Source organism: Pseudorasbora parva, chromosome 21 (genome assembly GCF_024679245.1).
Source record: "Pseudorasbora parva isolate DD20220531a chromosome 21, ASM2467924v1, whole genome shotgun sequence".
In the NCBI taxonomy this organism is placed as follows: Eukaryota; Metazoa; Chordata; class Actinopteri; order Cypriniformes; family Gobionidae; genus Pseudorasbora; species Pseudorasbora parva.
The window spans coordinates 26,562,529-26,578,286 of record NC_090192.1 but is presented as its reverse complement, the minus strand read 5'-3'; the positions used below and the strand labels follow the sequence as shown (position 1 = coordinate 26,578,286).

Genomic DNA, 15,758 nt, shown 5'->3' with positions numbered 1-15,758 from the left:
AAAATGGCATCATAACATTGATGGTTACAATATCAATTTGACCAGAGCACATCTATCAGGTTAAACAGAGCTAAAAGTGCCTGATATCACGAGTAAAGTGGCTCTAGAGCTGTGAGATGATTTACTTTATCTGCTCTTTGTTTGTGTGTGTGCAGAAGGAGAGCTGGGAGTGGGTTCCCGGGCCTCGTGTCACAATGTAATGAGTTGATTGCATCTGGGAGCTGAGAGGGAAGGAAGCGATGACTGATGAATAGCAGCAATGCTTTCCCAACCAAACACATGCAGATGCTATCAGGTAGCTCATTCCGAAGAAAACACATGCACCACGCATAGCCATTTACTGCACACAAGTCATGTCAGAATGAACGACCATAAACTGCACCATAAAACTGGGTTTTCTTAAAGCTTGACAAGTTGGGAGTAATGAATTAACAAATTATGGTGGAAGAAAATAAGTATTGATCATAATAAATGATACAAAGTTTGTATGGCTTTTGTGTACTGTTGATGAAGTTTAGTTATAAAGCTTGCCACAAAATACTACTCATTTGTCTAGTTTATAAAGAGACAGTATAGTGTGACCAAACTATATTTCACCATCATTCCCTTTCTTGCAGCAAATGCATAGTTAAAACATCAATTGCACATCTAAAGTTGAATTTGCTATGTAGCTTCCAAAAATACAATACAGTTCAAAAGTCTGGATTTTTTTTTTTTAAAGAAATTACTATTTCTATTAAGCAAGTAAAGTTCCATACAAATATAATTAGAATATCATCCAAAAAAGTTTATTTATTTCACTAATTCCATTCAAAAAGTGAAACTTGTATATTATTTTCATTCATTACAAACAGACTGATATATTTTAAATGTTTCTTTTAACTTTCTTTTAATTTTGATGATTATAACGGACAACTAAGGAAAATCCCAAATTCAGTATCTCAGAAAATTAGAATATTGAACGAATGAAGGTTTATTCTGTTACTAAATATCGAACAAAATGTATGTACATCAAATTCATTACAAACAAGGAGGGTAACCGAAACGGTATAGGCTGAAGCCATGGCCATATTACTTAAGACAAATATAAAGAAAGGATTTTTAGAAATTTTGGCCAACTGAAAAGTATGAACATGAAAAGTATGAGCATGTACAGCACTCAATACTTAGTTGGGGCTCCTTTTTCCTGAATTTGTGGTAAGCAATGCGGTATGGCATGGAGTCGATCAGTCTTTGGCACTGCTCAGGTGTTATGAGAGCCCAGGTGGCTCTGGTTGTGGCCTTCAGCTCTTCTGCATGGGTCTGGCATATCGCATCTCCCTCTTCACAATACCCCATAGATTTTCTAATGGGTTACGGTCAGGTAAGTTTGCTGGCCAATTAGGAACAGGGATACCATGGTCCTTAAACCAGGTGCAGGTTGCTTTGGCACTATTTGCAGGTGCCAAGTCCAACTGGAAAATAAAAATCTGTATCTCCATAAAGTTGGTCAGCAGCAGGAAGCATGAAATGCTCTAAAACGTCCTGGTATACTGCTACGTTGACCTTGGACCTCAGAAAACACAGTGGACCAACATCAGCAGATGACATGGCACCCCAAACCATCACTGACTTTGGAAACTTTACACTGGACCTCAAGCAACGTGGATTGTGTGCCTCCCCTCTCTTCCTCCAGACTCTAAGACCCTGATTTCCAAAGGAAATGCAAAATGTACTTTCATCAGAGAACAGAACTTTGGACCACTCAGCAGTCCTTTTTGTGTCTTCTGACGCTGTCTGTTGTTCAAGAGTGGCTTGACACAAGGAATGAGACAGCTGAAACCCATGTATTTCATACGTCTATGCATAGTGGTTCTTAAAGCGCAGACTCCAGCTGCAGTCGACTTTTTGTGAATCTCACCCACATTTTTGAATGGGTTTTGTTTCACAGTCCTCTCCAGGGTGCGGTTATCCCTATTGCTTGTACACTTTTCTAACACATCTTTTCCTTCCCTTCGTCTCTCTATTAATGTGCTTGGACTGCCAGCCTCTTTTGCAATGACCTTTTGTGTCTTACCCTCCTTGTGCAAGGTGTCAATGGTCGTCTTTTTGACAACTGTCAGGTCAACAGTCTTCCCCATGATTGTGTAGCCTACAGATCTAGACTGAGAGACCATTTAAGGGGCTTTGCAGGTGTTTTGAGTTAATTAGCTGATTAGAGTGGGGCACCAGGTGTCTTCAATATTGAACCTTTTCACAATATTCTAATTTTCTGAGATACTGAATTTGGGATTTTCCTTAGTTGTCAGTTACAATCATGAAAATTAAAATGAATAAACATTTGAAACATATCAGTCTTTGTAAAATGAATGAATATAATATACAAGTTTCACTTTTTGAATGGCATTAGTTAAATAAATAAACTTTTTGATGATATTCTAATTATATGACCAGCACCTATATGCATTTAATAGTTCAATTAATAATAATGATTTGTTACATTTATATAGCGCTTTTCTAGGCACTCAAAGGGCTTTACATAGAAGAGGGGAATCTCCTCAACCACCACCAATGTGCATCACCACCTGGATGATGCGATGGCAACCATATTGCGCCAGAACGCCCACCACACACCAGCTGACTGGTGGAAAGGAGACAGAGTGATGAAGCCAATCATTATATGGGGATTATTAGGAGGCCATGATGGACAGGGGCCAACGGGCAAATTTGTCCAGGATGCGGGGTTACACCCCTACCCTTTTTTATCAAAGGACATCCTGGGATTTTTAATGGCCACAGAGTCAAAATGAATCAAAACTGACGGTAAAGACACTTCTAATGTTGCAAAGCATTTATATTTCAAATAAAAGCTGCTCTTTTGAACTCTCAATTCATCAAAGAATCCTGAAAGTATCACTGTTTCCACAAAAATATTAATCAGCGTGCCTGTTTCTTAAGATCCAAATCAGCATATTAGAATTATTTTTGAAAGATTATGTAACACTGAAGTCTGGAGTAATTATACTGAAAATGCAGCTTTATGAAAATAGAAATTAGTTATTGTAATAATATTTTATTACTGTTTTTACTGTATTGTTGATCAAAAAAATGCAGCCTTAGTGAGCATTGGAAATTTGCACAGCAACAAAAACTTTGAAGGACTCTTGAGCCCAAAATAAAGAAACCCAATAGCTTTATTTTTTTTTACAAGAAAACAAACAAACAAACAAAAAAAAACAGCTACACGGCCTGTGGTTTCTTCGAAACAGCAAAGCTGACTGGCTTTGGTTTTTCAAGTTTGGGCAAGGCGTAAAATTTAGAGTGGCAGATGCTTTGGGAGGCAATCCGTCTTCCACCGACAGAGAGAGGTGAGGAGACTTGGTTCTGACACGTGACGGCACCGCACGGCTCCTAATGGAGACAACTCTGCACGCTTGGCTCACTATATAATGGCCCAGTCACTCAGAAAAAATGAAAAATCTGCCTTATGTCCATTTTAATTTATCAAATGCAACAACAAAAACATAACAGTTAGCTTTCTCTGCCCTTATCCATATCTCATTGGTGTCAGTGCCATCAGTCACAGCCCAGGCACGCTGGTGCAACTATTCGCTCACATAAGCTCGTACTTCCAATTCCTGGGGAGAAAATATGGAGCCAAGCCATTCGGGACATTAAACCCCGGCACTTATACACTTCGAAAGTATGTGTGGATCTTTTTCTCTTTTTTTTGACTTGTCACGAAAGACCAAAAAAGAATGAAAAATCACTCTTTCATTCCACTTCCATAGCAATGTCATGCAGAAGGTGATGAATGGTGTACAGCGTGAAATAAAAGAATTGTTGCGTTTCTTCAAGGTAATATCAATTGCTTTAACAAAGCAGGCTTTGATGTACTGGATCAGTCTTCTGTATTGGTCAAGTTCTACCCAGTAACATGGAGAGGGCGGAGGAGGAAATATTACAATTCATCAGAAGATTGACTGGAAAAGAAATGGCAAGAAAATGTCAGTGTGTTTAGGGTGAGATAGAAAAGAGAGAGAGACATTACAGCATAATGAAAGACAGTGATGAGGTTACGTAAGGAGAGAATTGGGCGGTTTCAGCAGGGTACGTCTGGCTGAAACAGAGTTACCAAGACGAGGGTCTATAAGAGTGCAGTGTGGTGGTGCTATCAGCAGTGACAGCAGAGCTCAGTGGTGGAGTGATGCAGAATGCAGACTGACAGCTACAGATCTTCATCATCCTTTCCATGACTCATAACCACCCACACATTCCCAGAGCAAAAAGCCTAGGAGTCTATAGCCTCTGTATGCAGAGAGTACCATCACACATGATGTCATTCCTCACCCTGTTTGAGAGCCAACAGCAGTGTCGGATCTGAGGGGTCGCTGCAGAAGTAGCCGCTGCCCTGGGAATCCCAGAAGAGCTGATCCTGCCTCAGCTGGAGTTCTTCGGCCCACTGCAGCCAGCGGCCCCTTTGCGTGGCCTCAAACAGGTCCAGCAGCCCACAAACCACAAACGCGTAGTCATCCAGGAAGCCTGAAATGGGAGATGCACTGGAGAGAACATTATAGAGAACATTAGTAGGGAAGGTCAAGATCTTCTGTTCTTATACAAATACAAATTCAATTTCTTGTTAATGTCAGGTTGACCTGCGTAATAATGTCAGGTTAACTTGCGCTGGGTTGATCAACATAACATAAGCTCTATTGACTGCAACTGTGGCTTGCTGCCAATTTTCCACAGAAATAATTTAAACTCCAAAAGAATGGAAAACGCATTTACAGTGATACACGTATCAATGGAAACAAGAGATCATGAGAGTTTACAGCAGGAATGTAAAACTTGTAAACTCACGGATACCTCATATCCACCTTATTTGCTTTTTCTTGTGAATGTGCGAGATTTCCTATTTATTATCTGCTTGGGTAAACGACAAGAAGAATAACAATGTGCAGAAAACAGTAAAACTACTTGCGCTACAAACACTGGTTATGATTATGATAATACATTTCAATAAAACGACAATACCCCATTACCCTACAAATTATAAGCAGTTTGGAATGGATGAATGGATGGATGATAAGAAATACCAGATTGGAATATTAAGCAGTATAATGGACTGTTTTGTACAGTTACAATAACTGGAAGCAGATTTCACAGGAAGACTTTTAAGTGAATGTGCCACACCCACTCTCACGTTTAAAAATAAGGTGTATATAAGATTTTAGTATGTTAGTATGGATATACACATTTTTAAGTATGCTATTAAGGTACTATTGTAGTTTCTATTTATATTTTGAATAATTCTTTCATTTAAATTTTTACGTTTTTGTAATTTTGTTGAGTGTTCTGTCATTTAACGTAGTAGTTTTAATGTCCATATACAGTAGTTATTTTCATTTTTATTTGAATTTGAGTTATTTTAGTACATCTAGTTAAAGTAAAAGTAAAAATAGTTTTTATTGGTTTTAGATTTAATGTTAATTAATTATAATAAACTTAACCTCTATAAGGCAATCCTATTATTCTACGCTAACACAGTAATACGTGTTATGGTTATAGTTATAGTTTCCAGATATGACAATGTGTGTGCCATATACAGTCTTGTTCAAAATAATAGCAGTACAATGTGACTAACCAGAATAATCAAGGTTTTTAGTATATTTTTTATTGCTACGTGGCAAACAAGTTACCAGTAGGTTCAGTAGATTGTCAGAAAACAAATGAGACCCAGCATTCATGATATGCACGCTCTTAAGGCTGTGCAATTGGGCAATTAGTTGAAAGGGGTGTGTTCAAAAAAATAGCAGTGTCTACCTTTGACTGTACAAACTCAAAACTATTTTGTACAAACATTTTTTTTTTCTGGGATTTAGCAATCCTGTGAATCACTAAACTAATATTTAGTTGTATGACCACAGTTTTTTAAAACTGCTTGACATCTGTGTGGCATGGAGTCAACCAACTTGTGGCACCTCTCAGCTGTTATTCCACTCCATGATTCTTTAACAACATTCCACAATTCATTCACATTTCTTGGTTTTGCTTCAGAAACAGCATTTTTGATATCACCCCACAAGTTCTCAACTGGATTAAGGTCTGGAGATTGGGCTGGCCACTCCATAACATTAATTTTGTTGGTTTGGAACCAAGACTTTGCCCGTTTACTAGTGTGTTTTGGGTCATTGTCTTGTTGAAACAACCATTTCAAGGGCATGTCCTCTTCAGCATAGGGCAACATGACCTCTTCAAGTATTTTAAAATATGCAAACTGATCCATGATCCCTGGTATGCGATAAATAGGCCCAACACCATAGTAGGAGAAACATGCCCATATCATGATGCTTGCACCTCCATGCTTCACTGTCTTCACTGTGTACTGTGGCTTGAATTCAGAGTTTGGGGGTCATCTCACAAACTGCCTGTGGCCCTTGGACCCAAAAAGAACAATTTTACTCTCATCAGTCCACAAAATGTTCCTCCATTTCTCTTTAGGCCAGTTGATGTGTTCTTTGGCAAATTGTAACCTCTTCTGCACATGCCTTTTTTTAACAGAGGGACTTTGCGGGGGATTCTTGAAAATAGATTAGCTTCACACAGACGTCTTCTAACTGTCACAGTACTTACAGGTAACTCCAGACTGTCTTTGATCATCCTGGAGGTGATCATTGGCTGAGCCTTTGCCATTCTGGTTATTCTTCTATCCATTTTGATGGTTGTCTTCAGTTTTCTTCCACGTCTCTCTGGTTTTGCTCTCCATTTTAAGGCATTGGAGATCATTTTAGCTGAACAGCCTATCATTTTTTGCACCTCTTTATAGGTTTTTCCCTCTCTAATCAACTTTTTAATCAAAGTACGCTGTTCTTCTGAACAATGTCTTGAACGACCCATTTTCCTCAGCTTTCAAATGCATGTTCAACAAGTGTTGGCTTCATCCTTAAATAGGGGCCACCTGATTCACACCTGTTTCTTCACAAAATTGATGACCTCAGTGATTGAATGCCACACTGCTATTTTTTTGAACACACCCCTTTCAACTAATTCAACTAATTGCCCAATTGCACAGCCTTAAGAGCGTGCATATCATGAATGCTGGGTCTCATTTGTTTTCTGAGAATCTACTGAACCTACTGGTAACTTGTTTGCCACGTAGCAATAAAAAAATATATGAAAAACCTTGATTATTCTGGTTAGTCACATTGTACTGCTATTATTTTGAACAAGACTGTACATAGCTATATTTGTGAAGTGTGTAATTTCTATTCAGCTAGTGGCACCATACAAAATTTCAACAAAAAACCCACCCCCGTATTCCAATTGGTTGACAAACACAGTCTAAGCACTGGTTGCACCAATGTTATGACCAACTGAGTTGGGCTGTTCAAACAAACAGTCTGCAATTACATTTGATTCAATTGGAGCTAAAATTACACACCTCCCTTTAAAGTTGCGATGTAACGGAAGTAGCCTTTCTTCTTTATTGTGACGTACATAAGAGTGAAATGGATTATTGAAAGAAAAATGTAGGGGGGGTCGGGTTCTATCTCTGGGCTGTTAATTGGACAAAGGGAGATGGAGCCAGACATAAGCTTCATTTACATAGTCCTTTAAAAACCAGAAGTTGTTTTTTCTGAAGTCTATTAAATAAAAAATCTAAAAGGTGGAGGCAGAAAAGTGTCGGTTTACTGAAAGTGAATCTTTTTCCTCACTGAAGCGCCGCATGAATGCATTACAGGCCTGATGGGAAAAAATACACATCACACACACTCACAAGTTAAAGTTACTGCATGAATTGCATCCTATTTCAGTCTATTACAATTGCTTATGTCCTCACGGAACTCCTGTTCTTATTTCAGAGTGCTTCACAGTGATTTGCTGCCAGAACTGGCTGTTGCAATCCACAATATGAAATCGGAGGGAAATGTCAGAAGCAGTCATTTAGCCTGCTGCTTCACTTCTATTATTCACCCAAACAATTTACATTTTCTTACAATCAAAGTAAAATGTACACTTATATTGTATGGGGAAACAGCAGTTTGCTCAATAAACAAGTTTGGAATTACGTGAAGGCAAGAAAATTATGATATAATTTTCATTTTTTTGTGATCTGTATCTTTAATGATTGAGCGTGACAGAAGAGGGTGAGATCCAGACGGTAAAACTGTCAGTAAGTATGACATGCCTTACCAAAATCAAGCAGTTTTGAGTCGGTTAGTGGGCAGTGCCTTAAGATGCAAAAGCTCTCTGCACTGACTAACATGCATACAAAGACATTTAGTAGGACCTTTGTGTTATAAAAGCCATTCGAAATTCCTTTTGAGGTGGTGTCACCCAAAAAGATTGCAAAAGGCTTTGAAGTTTAACAATTTTTGATTCAGATCACATCAACCCTTGTCCTCAGACCCTTGAACAGAGGTGGCACTGTAGCCAGCTGAGTGTGAGGAAACAGATAGTGACAGGTCTGAAGATATCACAGTGTCGGCAGCAGGATGGACAAGGCGGGTCTAACGCTGGGAACTTAACCTCCATGGATCTTAGTTTAAACAACTGACATTCCAAGGGATGAAAAAATGTCATGAGGTGCCTGTGAGGAGATCTCTCTCAACATCTGACCCCTTCCATGTCATTGCCTCAAGCTGTCAGACCTAATGCACTATTCAAATGTCATGTACAATAAGTGCAAGGTGAATTTGAAGAAGAACCTGGTGACTAGGTACTAAACATTTGTGCTTGAAAGATCTTTGGTTATATATTAGGCTGCCAAAACAGCCCTATCCCAATGAGGCATGGACTCCACTAAACCCCTGAAGGTGTGCTGTATCTACCACCTAGATAAAATATTAGCAGCAGATTTTTTTAGTCCTTTAAGTTGTGAGGTGAGGCCAAGTCAACACCTCAAAATCATTTCTTTGGTTTCTTTCAAACCATTTATATACTATTTTTGCTTTGTGGCAGGGCACATTATCTGGCTGAAAGAGGCCACAGCCACCAGGGAATACCATTTCCATGAAAGGGTGTACATGGTCTGCAACAATGCTTAGGTAGTTGCTAAGTATCAAAATAACATCCACATGGATGGCAGGACCCAAGGTTTCCCAGCGGAACTTTGCCCAAAGCATCACACTGTCAGCGTGCCTTCTTCCCATAGTGCATCCTGGTGCCATGTGTTCCCCAGGTAAGCAACACAGACGGCCATCTCCCCTGCCATCCACGTGATGTAAAAGAACATGTGATTCACCAGACCAGGCTACCTTCTTCCATTGCTCCGTGGTCCAGTTCTGATGCTCATATGCCCACTGTTAGCACTTTCGTTGGTGGAAAGTGGTCAGCATGGGCACCCTGACTGGTCTGTGGCTATACAGTCCCATAAGGAACAAATTGGGAAGCACTGTGTATTGTGACACCTTTCTATCAAAACCAGCATTAACTTCTTGAGCAATTTGAGCTATAGTAGCTCGTCTCTTTGATCGGAACACATGGGCCAGCCTTTGCCCCCTACATGCATCAATGAGCCTTGGCCACCCATGACTCTGTCGCTGGTTCACCACTGTACCTTACTTGGACCACTTTAGATAGATACTGACCACTGCAGACCAGGAACACCCCACAAGAGCTAAAATTTTGGAGATGCTCTGACCAAGTTGTCTAGCCATCACAATTTCAAGTCAAGTCAAAAATATTTTATTGTCCCAAAGGGAAATTTCTTTTAGGCAGCAGAACATACAGTACAGGCCCTTATCAAACTCGCTCAAATCCTTACGCTTGCCCATTTTTCCTGCTTCTAACACATCAACTTCAACACATCAACAAATGTTCACTTGCTGCCTAATATATCCCACCCACTAACAGGTGCCGTGAGGAAGATATAATCAGTTTTATTCACTCACTTCACCTGTCATCATAATGTTATGCCTAATTGGTATATATATATATATATAAATAAATAAAGGGTCTGCTGCATGGTCCAGGGGTGAACTGGACCATGCTAAGTGGCCCTTTATTGAACTATGAGGTAAGTTTCTTCTCAGATATTCTCGACCCACAGCATGGTTTATGGGCTCAGAGAAAAATATGACTCCTCTGTTTCAGTTTTTTTTTTTCTCCCAGTGAGACAACAAAACAAATCAGCCTGCCAGTCAATTTTTAATGAACAGCTCTCCCTGGATTTTTCCATTCCCTCCTTGTTCATTCTCTGTATTCTCACCAGGTGATACAGTCTCTTCAAAGTGTAGCAAAGCCGCACCATAACTTCCACACAAACCTGTCAGGAGGCCGAAGCTATAAAAAAAGAGCCTAACCTCTATCTATCTCAGGAGCCAGAGGGCTTCTAGTTCCAAACTGATAGATCTACTCACAATGAAGTATGATTTTTATACAGCTGAACAAGATTTGGACCATTTGCCACATTCCTTGGAATAACAGCACAGCCACTGGATGGTTCATGAATAATTCACCTGGCACTACATTTTTACCTGGCCCAAATACTATAGCATATTTCATCTATTACAGTAAAAGGCCCTTAATTCCATTTGAGAACTACAACAGTCAGATAACCTGTCTCTTTCTTATATATACTGAATACTGAAGCCAGATTTTCTCTAAATGTTTTCACTGCATGGCACGAGGCTCTTTAAAGGATTAGTTCACCCCAAAATGAACATTCTGTCATCATTTACTCACCTTCATGTTGTTCCAAATGACCACATGACTTTCTTTCTTCCGCAGAAGACAAAAGGTAAGGCAGTTTTCCATGCTCTTTTCCAAGCAATTACAATGAGTCTAAAGCTCTCAAGTTCCAAAAAGCACCATAAAAGTATAATAAAAGTGGTCCATGTGAATCACACACTATTCCACATCATGTGATAGCTTTCTGTGAGAAGAAGAGTGAATTTTAAGCCATTATTCCTTGAGAATCTTGAATTCAACAAGGGGTGGATGTCATGAAAGAGGTAGCCACTTCTGATTTGTGAATGAATCCTTCTTTGAATGAATCCTTCCTCCTGGAATTGGTTTATTTGGTTCACAACAATGGTCAGAATGATTCATTCATAAAGTAAACTGATTTTGGTTCTAGAGTATACACACTGACTCAACAGCTCACTGGAGGTTAAGATTGTCAGTGAATAATGCACATTTCATCTACTTCTCACACTGTAATGTGTAGAAGAATACGCACAAATCAGAATGAATTCCAAATGTTTTTAAAACAAAAGGACAATATGCAGGAGAAAATCCATTAAGCAACTACATTTGTTGGGGCGGCAGTGGCTCAGTGGTTCATGTAGATTGTCTACAAACCAGAAGGTTGGTGGTTCGATCCCCGGTTCCACCTGACCAAGTGTCGAAGTGTCCATGAGCAAGACACCCAACCCCAGCTGCTCCTGACGAGCTGGATGGCGCCTTACATGGCTGACATCGCCGTCGGTGTATGAATGGGTGAATGTGAGGCAAAAATGTAAAGCGCTTTGGATAAAAGCGCTATATAAATGCAGTCCATTTACCATTTCCATTTACCATTTACATTTAAACAATGGAGAACACTGAACTGAGAAAACAAAGGGCTTATAAAAAGGGAGTGATTAAGGGAAAGAGAACTAATGTGTGGAACTAATGAGTAACTATCGCAACTAATAATGGCCAGGAACACAGGCAAAACAGGAACAGGGAAAATGAAACCAAAACACAATTAAACAAAACAGAACTAAACATAACACTGACACACACAAAGCTATCATTTAATTTCAGAAGACTTGGAATATAGCAAATGAGTTGCATGGACCAATTTATAATACAGGGTGCTTTTGTAGCCTTTTTTGAATCTTGAAAGCCCCCGTTTACTTTAAATGTTTGAAAAAGTGTGACCAGTACAGTTTTCAGAACTTCTAACGGCATGAGGTTAACTAATAAAGTAAACAATGACATTTTCATTTTCTGAGAACTATTTCTTTAACTGTGGATCTGAAATATTCACAGTGAGGAACAAAGAAAGAGAGTAGTTCCCATGGGGATGAAATTAGGTTGGCAGGAACACAAGTAATTCCCCAGTAAATCATCTTCTTGCTAGGATTCCTGGTAAATTATTCTCTGTGAGGGAAATCCTCCAAAGGTGATTAAAAACAAACCGATGCAGATTTGTACATCACCCTTATAAAAACAGATCTGAGCAGAACTGCAAGAGGAGAAAACATCACATCCTATGCTAACTTTAAAGGCCAATCAGATGATTACAGAGGGAGTTTTCCTGATTAAGCATTACGCAGTGTGTAAGACAAAGCTTTTTTTTCACTATCCCATTGATGAACACTCAAACGAAAAGATTCACAATGAAGGTGTTAATATAGACAGTTTAGATCAGTGAGAAATGGTGTGTGGGTTAACTCATAAAAATGATCTGCACGTCTTGAGAAGTGCACTCAGCATTGTGGGATGACTGATGTGCTGACACAGAATGGTAATGAGAAGTACAAATGAGAGGTTACCCCAAGAATGAGGCCAGTGAATTTGTGCATGTGTCTATGGGTGATTTCCTACGTGAAAAGCTTTGTATTGTGCTGATTCTGGGTCATTTCTACATTGGCAGGATATGTGCCAAGGCAATTAAGACTTGGAAGCAAGACATAATGTGTGTGAGATTTCTTGGTTCCTCTATAAAGACACATACAATACAACCTCATCAAAATCAGTGTTATAATTTTAGTATTATTAATGTATTATAACATAATTTATTATTCTGAATAAGCTTTTTGTGTAATTGCATTAGTTTGTATAATTTTTATAAAATGTATTTAACTATTTTTATTTTAGGTTGTGGTTTAGAACTTATTTTATTTCAGTTAGTTGGAAAATAAACATTTCTGTTTTTTAAGTTTAAGTTTCTAATATTATATCTAATATTCTATTTTATTTCAGATTTATTCCAATTAACAAACATTTACAAATATTTTGTAATATTAGTTAACAATAACAACCCTGATCATATGTAAAAACATATGTATATTCTCCAGTGACAAACCTAAACACATATCCTGTTTGTTTAAATTCCCATTTTAAATAGACTTTTGCCAAGATATTAGGCTAGCAAACAAAAAGTTTACAATCCACAACTATCAACCTCAGTGCTATGGCATGTTAAACTCATCAACATTTTGGACAGCCAGAAATGTTCCTTACACTTGCTCCACCTCCATGTTATTTCCACGGTAGCAGGAATGAAGAATCCTCTGGCCCTCTTCGTCCCACAGGTGTTTTTGGAGAAAATAAGCTGCCCGTTCAGCCCTTTCTAGCAGACCCTTGTCACCCAGCACGGCTCCAACACGTGCAAACCCGGACAACATCAGCCCTGACCAGCCAAAGAAATGGGAGTGCACAGATTACAAGCTTTGGAAAACTTGACCATGTTAAAAAAAAAATCTTCCACTAAAAGTACTTGAGTAAACAAACTCAAGAATCTGCTAAATAAATAGGTGGATGGAATCATGGCAACTGTTATAAAGCATTTCCAAGCTTAATTGACCACATGACAGTTTTGTATAACTTCGAATAGAATTCGTTTTGGAATTAGTATTCGGGAAGAGTCCTGCCCCACAGATACTGAAACTCTAAAAACGTCTTGATAAAGGTGCAATAGGTGCCAACCCAGACAGAGGAACTTCGAAAGGAGACACTGAGTCTATAAGATCTAAAGTACAATGTGTTCAGAAGGCTGGGGATCACTAACAATAGTCCTGTCAGAGCTCTGTGTGCCTGCAGCCCAGACATGTCTCACAGCTACACGAGTGGGCCTATCAGGTTTGATTAATGCGAAGGGTTACTCTGCAGGTAGCAATATCCAGTCTGTATGCATTAAGAATGTAATGGAGCGTAGCTCTGGAAGGAACACTTTCATTAAACAATGTCTCAGGCTTTCTTTAATTAAGATATCAGCTCATTAGTCACAATTCTTTGAGTGCTTTTGTCAGCTAGAGCTCCAAAGGGGCCTTGGCACCCTGTGAAGGCTTTGATATCCTTTCATTAAAGACAACGAGGGCAAAGACCACAACCCAGAGGTCCCCTCTGTGGGCTTTAAAGGCTTGGCACAACATCTAAGCGCCCCATGAAATAACTCTAAAATTATAGTGTTGCTATTAAGGCAAACCCAGACAAAAAAAAAAACATTTACGGAGCTTGTCGAGCACTGGACCTTGTTCGCAAAAGTGAAATCGTAATGATAGGAAGGGGGTACATACAGCTTCGGGGGACTGATTCTTTTCCCTGTTCGGTGCTCTGGGATTTCTAGCAGTATATTAGCGGATGACTCTTATTTATTCTTCCAATCAGGATGCAGGAAACTTACCGTTCCAGGAAGCTAGCATTTTGGTGTCCAGGTGAGGAGGTGGGCGGGCTCTCCGTACCTCAGCCAGCTTGGCCCTGGCATCGGACAGCAGCTCGGACAGCCTGTCCACGCTGATGCCAAAGTGAGCAGCGGTGAGCTCCACAGAGTACCGCACAATCAGCACATTTTGACCCTGCAGCTCTCCGTGGGGGTCCTATAAAAGCACAAAGAACACAAGAATCAGAAACAAATCAGTAAATGCACATAAAATCCATGCTATTAAAAAATGAATATCCATCATAAAATCTGCTTTGTTCACAAATTGGGTGCTGCAAACAATAAATGTTAACCACTGATTTTTGAGATATAATGGGACAAAATTTGTCAGAAAAAACATGCTATTATTTTTAAGAACAGAAACAAAAGGGTTGTGTCTAGTCCCTTAATGAGTCCGGGTTGTGTTTCGGGCGTAACGTGCAATGAATCAATCAGAGTCTCTCAATCAATCTCCCATTCCCTTTAAAAGCCAGTTGCTCTTGCACCATGGCGGATCGCTATTTAATCGCTATTTAAATGGAATAATTTGCAATTGGAAAGATTAAACACTTCTCCAGAGAGGAATCTTTTTATTTTTCATATTTAAAAATGCTTGTGTGCTGCTGCGCATCCCTGTGTGTGTAACAAGCAGAGTGTGGACGTGTTGTACGCCCGCATATTACTAATACACCCTTTAAATAACAAACAAATACTGTGCTATTGACTTTAAACCAGGTTTTTGTTGGTCCCCATGGCACAGTCATTTTCAAAATAGCAACTCGCCAACAATGCACCTGAACACACCTGGTTTTCAGATCAGCCCATGTGCGAACAGAGGGGTGTGCGCCCATTTGCTAGTTAAACAACGTGGCACTGAAAATGAAAATGATAACTGTGTCGGGCTGAAACTAGCAAAAAACACTTACGCCAGGTGTAGGATAGGGCCCAGAGTGACAACATGGTGGATGTAGTACATACAAATTTAATTAATTCTTCTCATATTCATACTTTACTTTTTTTTAATTTTCAAACTAAATTTGGGCATCCGGTTTGCCAGCTCTGCTCTAGTTACCATAGCTGCAGCCACAAACGTACCTGCTGATTCTGCAGCCTATCTGGCAACCTCGAGTCAGGGGGGAGGGGGAGAGGGGACCGCTCTACAGTCATTTGAAAGTGATTGCAGTACCAGTTTTGGCCACAATCTTACATACCTTTAAACACTAGTTAGTTTACTTTATTTTTGTGTGTATATTTTTAATTATTGAATATTTCTGAAAATTAAAAATTCGTAAGGAAATTTAAAAAAGAGGAGGTTGCGTATAAACATATAATCATGTTAAACATTTTATATCTTTGAAAATTAACTCCAAAATAATTCCTCTATACATAAACTTTTATTTCTTTTCAGTGTTGTAGCCAAGAATCA

The 15,758-nt window shown here is 39.2% G+C and overlaps 1 protein-coding gene across 1 annotated transcript in view; it reads right to left on the bottom strand.

Annotated features, from left to right (window-relative positions):
* The window catches only part of spata20 (spermatogenesis associated 20), a 50,814-nt gene that overhangs the window by 26,696 nt on the left and 8,360 nt on the right, over positions 1-15,758 (bottom strand). Inside the window, exons 11-13 of the mRNA XM_067429279.1 lie at positions 14,318-14,510; positions 13,156-13,324; positions 4,330-4,538 (exon numbers count right to left, since the gene is read on the bottom strand). Of these exons, the coding sequence (XP_067285380.1) occupies positions 4,330-4,538; positions 13,156-13,324; positions 14,318-14,510 (571 nt within the window). The remainder of the gene's footprint in view (positions 1-4,329; positions 4,539-13,155; positions 13,325-14,317; positions 14,511-15,758) is intronic.